This window comes from Mustela nivalis, assembly GCF_964662115.1.
Source record: "Mustela nivalis genome assembly, chromosome: 3".
In the NCBI taxonomy this organism is placed as follows: Eukaryota; Metazoa; Chordata; class Mammalia; order Carnivora; family Mustelidae; genus Mustela; species Mustela nivalis.
This window is the reverse complement of record NC_139022.1, coordinates 105,996,740-106,002,496: the sequence shown is the minus strand read 5'-3', so window position 1 is coordinate 106,002,496 and position 5,757 is coordinate 105,996,740. Positions and strand designations below refer to the sequence as shown.

At 37.7% G+C, this 5,757-nt stretch overlaps 1 protein-coding gene across 6 annotated transcripts in view; it reads left to right on the top strand.

Moving 5' to 3' along the window:
- The first annotated feature begins 43 nt into the window (after window positions 1-43).
- The window catches only part of PKD2L2 (polycystin 2 like 2, transient receptor potential cation channel), a 42,177-nt gene continuing 36,463 nt past the window's right edge, over window positions 44-5,757 (top strand). For 4 of the 6 annotated variants that reach the window (XM_082725538.1, XM_082725537.1, XM_082725534.1 and 1 more), the window contains exons 1-4: window positions 79-170; window positions 890-991; window positions 2,629-2,762; window positions 4,719-4,975. In XM_082725538.1, coding sequence (XP_082581664.1) covers window positions 140-170; window positions 890-991; window positions 2,629-2,762; window positions 4,719-4,975 — 524 coding nt within the window. In that variant the 5' untranslated portion in view covers window positions 79-139. Of the gene's footprint in view, window positions 540-889; window positions 992-2,628; window positions 2,763-4,718; window positions 4,976-5,757 lie in introns of all 6 variants that reach the window. The other 2 variants (XM_082725536.1, XM_082725535.1) reach the window with 2 other exon arrangements.

Below are 5,757 nucleotides of genomic sequence, written 5' to 3'. Positions count from 1 at the left end.
CCACTTGTAGCACGGATTGCGCTGGTGCAGGACCGTGAGGGTTTGCGCAGGCGCAGGATCTAGGTGGCGCGGGTCGCAAAGTTACGCGCAAGCGCGGCCGCCCGAGGAGGTCGAACGGGCGTCGTTGTCCAGGTCGGCCATGGCTGAGGCGTCGCGGTGGCACCGAGGCGGTGAGGGGTAATCCTAGGGAGTTGTAGGCAGGGCCGATTCGGCAGTGACAAGTACGGTGGAAGGAACTATGTAGCCCCGTATCTCTTCATGAAAGACAGCACGTTTAGCCCTCCCAGTCTCCCCTTGAGAATGGGTGGACAGGGGTCCCGTTTCACAGATGGGAAAACTGAAGCCATGAGGCGATATGGCACCCGCCCCTTGCCCGAGGCTCGAGCCGGGGTTTGTTACTCGATGCGCAGATACCGTCACTAGGCCATTCGGCGAAGTCCGTCTTTGATCTAGGGAACATTTCCTCCGTAGAAGGACCCCAGGTCGAGTCCTTTTCCCCCTCCAGCAGAAGCCAGCCTTCCCAAGAAGCAATATAGAAGGTAGAGAATACGGTTAGGGACAGATTAGGGGTTTTTTCTTTTTCTTTTTCCTTTGTGTGTGTGTGTGTATTTTTCACTTTCAGACAGGACTTGTGAGAGAACGTCCGTGTAGTACATAAAATTCATTAGTGCTCAGTCATAGAATGACTGCCTGCTCACCCCTCAAGGGAAGTGCGAGTAATTCCTCCTCCTCCGCAAAAGTGAGAATAAAAAAATAACCAGTAACCGTTGGAGCTTTCCTTCATACAGTGTATCAGCTACAAGTGGCTGTGTTTTCCCACCATCGTTATTTATATACATTATAAATTTGCATAATAATGTAAGGAAACCATTTGTTTTGTGTCTCACAGGGACTCCGAAACCTAACCTGCATTACAGTAAGGAAGTAGAAATTAGAACCACACTTCAGGAATTGGCACTCTACTTTATTTTTTTAATAAACCTATGTATATGTAAGTATACAGATGTAGGTGAAGACACTGAACTAAGAAGTTTATGTGGAGGTGAAAAATAAAACATGTACTTCTAAGCCTCTCAGACTAAGACCTCTAAAAAAAGTAACACATTTTAGACTTACTTAAATTCATTTAGATTGACACTGTTTCAATCTTTTTTCTTTTTTTTTTTTCTTTTTTTTTTTTTTTTTGACACTTTCAATCTCTTAAAGGGCAAAGCTTTAGGTCACAGGTGTAATGAAAAGCTTTCATAGTCAACGTTGATAGAATTATGACTTGAGTTTTCAGTTCAATCTTAAAAATATAATTATGCCCCTGAGTTGGCAATTCTGATGTGATTTCTGTTAGAGCCGCATGGATGCATTAGTTCAGTTTCATGGGTCATACTACAAATAAGGCCAAAGAAGTTAGTCTTGATGTCTGCTTCTTTCCCTGAACTATTGTACAGTTTATAATAAAATATGCTGGTGCAGAGTCACAGAACATATGGATCAATGCAAATTTTTAAGGAGACTGGGAAAACCTCTCAGTCTGCATTTCTCCTATCTGTGGGTCAAAAGCATTGACTAAATCTTTATCAAAGAGCATTTCATCATTAGAATGCCCAACAAACAGTAGGTGTAAGCTCATTGGCCAAACTTCTCTCATGTTGATATGGCCTGCATACTGGCAATTACATATCAGTTAAGTATTTGGTATCATAGGAGTGAATTTGAGTCAGAGCTTGATTAAAAAGACAACTCTAGATCTTCTAAATTAAGACATTTTAGAATGGTTTTGAAATGCTTATTACAGAACATTCAGGGAATGGAAAAAAACAAAAATCATAGTTTCATTATTCACAGACAACAAACCTTTTTATAATTAGGAAAGATTGAAAGCAACTTAAATCTTCAACAGAGGATTTGTTAAAAAAAAAAAAAAAACAGGATTTGTTTAGCATTTTGGTATATACAGTGAAATAATATGGAATATTAATGCATGGCATAGGCTCATGTGCCATAGAATAATGTTGAAGATAGATAATTGGCAAAAACTAAGTCTTCTAGATTTAAAAAAAAAGAAGAAACATATTTAGTCATATTAAAGAAAGACCATGCTCTAAAACCTATCCACCCACCCTAGAAAGAGAAAAAATACCAGTTAGTGTTTTTTAAAATTCTTACCACATGCGAAATCATGGATTTAAATGTTCCACATGCATTATCTCACTTCTCATAACAAAACTATGAGGTAGGAGATGTTATGCCTATGATGGGACTCTAACTGTTATTTGTTTGAATTCAAAATCCAAAGCTTTATTCACTATATTATATTGTCTACTCTCAAAATAGAGAAAAAGCTTGCAGAATAGTATGCATAATGTGATCTTGTCTTTTTAAAAATAAACTTGTTTTCTTTATAAATGTGTAGGCATATAGAAAAATCTAAAGAATATGTGTTAAGCCTAATTCTAGCAGTGGAATTATAGAAACTTCTTATTTTGCATATTTCTATTTCTTTTTTAATTTTATAATTAGTCAAGAAAAATTTGAATTTTCAAAACAGAATTGGGAATAAAATTTAACTAATTTTTAATCCTGATAAACTGATTTTTTAAAAATAAATTTTTAAACAAAAATTCTTCTCCTTAGTGACTTTTGGGATGGTAAACCCACATATGTATTACTTAAACAAAGTTATGTCATCTCTATTTTTGGACACTTCTGTGCCTGGTGATGAAAGAACCAACTTTAAGTCTATTCGCAGCATAACTGATTTTTGGAAGGTAAGGTATCATGCGACAGAGAATGAAGTAGCTTTTAGTATTGCATAAACAAACGCATGGCACACATAATAGGCACTGGAGACATATTTGGTGAAGGAATGAGTGAAAACGGATATCATTTTTTTAAACTTTTAGAATTAGTAAGTATATATTGAGATCCTATGCTTTCAGTGTAATAGAGTTCTTAAAAATTTAAAAAAAATTATACTTTTTAAAAAAGATTTTATTTATTTGAGACAGAGTAAGCGTGAGGAAGAGGAAGAGGGAAAGGCAGACTTCTCAATGAGCAGGGAGCCCAATTTGGGGCTTGATCCCAGGACCCTGAGATCGTGACCTGAACTGAAGTCAGCCAGTTAACCAACTGAGCCCCAAAAGTGTACTTTTTTTTTTTCAAGATTTTTTTATTTATTTGACGTAGATCACAAGTAGGCAGAGAGGCAGGTGGGGGCTTAGAGGGAAAAGCAGGCTCCCTGCTGAGCAGAAAGCCCGATGCAGTGCTTGATCCACGGACCTGAGATCATGACCTGAGCTGAAGACAGAGGCTTTAACCCACTGAGCCCACACCCCCAAAAGTGTACTTTTTTTTGAAACATCATCATTGCATTTGGAAAATAGTAGACTTGCTGCTTATGTGGAGTTAGGATCCATGTCAAACTAATTGTGTATAGTGAAAATTATTTAAAAATCCTTAAATGGGGGTGCCTTGCTGGTTCAGTTGGAAGAGCATGCAACTCTTGATTTCGAGGTTATGGGTTTGAGTCCTACTTTGGGTGTAAAGATTACTAAAAAAAAAAATCCTTAAATGGCCCATAAAGTGAAATATATATATAATTTTGGTATACAGTCTTGTATGTATTAGAATAATGTGCAGTATGTAATCAAGTAAAAAATAAAGAGTACATATGCAAAATATAACTTAGTGTTATAATTATGTGAGAGTATTCCTTCAGCTTTGGAACAGGGTTTGTTTGTTTGTTTTTTTCCATTACATTTAATTTAACAAGATGCTCACGTTATTAGGAGAGAACAATTAAGAGAGCGGAAGTTTCAGATATCCCAAGTCACAGACATTGGGACATATAAGGAAGGTTTTCCAGAGGTGACGTGAATTTACTTGCATTTTAAAGGATGAGTAACAAGAGGGCATTCTGGGATGGAGAAACAATATATGCTATAAGTAATTCTACATCTGGAGTTGTACTTGGCATTAGGAATATAGAAGATGAGGTGGAAAAGGCCAAACTTGAGTTGAACAGAGGTCAGATCATGAATGCCATGCTAGGAACCTGAAACTTAAGGAGACAGAGTCACTTCCTGAGAGAGAGGGGAAGTTTGAGATGAGAGCAGATGATTAGAGGTCATTGGTATTGGCCAGGTGAAATATAAAAGAAAAAGGAGATTTTCCCTGAGACTAGAAGTGGAGTTCACCCTGCTTTGTTATTGTGCTGCCTTGAAGTATACATGGCCAATGGCAAAGAAGACAAAGGCAGGAAAGGAAAAACTGAACCCTGGGTTTGGGATCTCTTAGAATGGCAGAGCCAGGAAAGAGTAGCAGTCACCACCGCTGGAGCTGGTGGAGGAGGAGAACACAGACAACTTTGAGTGCAAGTGATGAGTTGCAGCTATAACAAACATGAAGTATGTGGCTATGGGCTTATATACTCATGTATTAGGGGACAGTTTTCAATACACCCTTCATATAAGAAAGGGAGAAGAAGGGTTGTGGAATTAAATGAATTAATATTTGTAAAGTGCTAAAGCAGTACGTAGTACATAAGGCTCAGTAAATATTAATCATCTTCATACCCTTTAATATTAATTGTGGCTTGGTCAATTATTTTCATACTCGTCAAAATCACTGATTTTTATGTTTTTAAGGTAACATTATGAAGTAGATTCTGTTATACAACTGACACGAAAATATTTTTCCCATAACATTTATCTTTCTATATGAAGTTTATGGAAGGACCCCTTTTGGAAGGTCTGTACTGGGACGCATGGTACACTAACAAGACGTTGTATGATTTAAAGAACAGCAGTCGTATCTACTATGAGAACATACTCTTAGGAGTCCCCAGAGTCCGTCAACTAAAAGTCCGCAACAACACATGCAAGGTCTATTCATCCCTTCAGTCTTTGATGGATGAATGTTATGACAGATACACTTCTAAAAATGAAGACCTGGCTGATTTTGGCCTTCAAGTGGAAACTGAGTAAGTAATATAAAATTACTTGTAACTCTCCCTAGCATCTTACCATTGTATCTTTAAAAAATTAGGAAAATATGTATATTTTCCAAATACCAAGAGTTGGTCTGTCAGGTAAGGAGACTTTCAATAATAGTAGCAAAGGAAGGAGCAGTGTTTAGAAAAGTAAGAGTGAACCTGTTACTTTGTTTACCAAAGGATATGCAGAGTATTCTTTTTACCTTACTGGAGTATATGAAGTGCTAAGTCATTATCAACATAAGGTAAAGCATCCGTTTTTGCTTTTACAGTACTCAAATCAGATTTTCTGTCTCGGACCAACCTCTCTCAAACATATCCCAAAACTTCTTGGGACCCCTAGAGAGTGTGCGAGGTGTGCTCTGCCACTTTCCTCCTTTCTCACTCTGTCTTCAGTGATACCTTCTGTTACTGCCAATACAGAAAAGGAGCTATTATGTTCCACAGAGGCACCACATCTGATGATGCCTACCAAAGATACTAGAGCAGCGCTCTCCAAACTGGCTCAGGCTAATGCTGGCGTACACTCATGTCTATACTGAAAACAGGACACCCAAAGCCAGAAGCTGCTGGTATCATTTCTTTTACAGTCCTGTGGAAATCATAGGCTGCAGAGAATGAATTTTTTTAATTTAATATTTATTAAATGATACAAATACAATTCCCAGAAGCAGCCTGCATGAGCTCTTTTAGTTGTTTCTTCTAGTGTACTTTCTATTCCTAAATAATGTGCTTCTACTGCTGTTACTTGATTTTACAGGGGTTTTTTG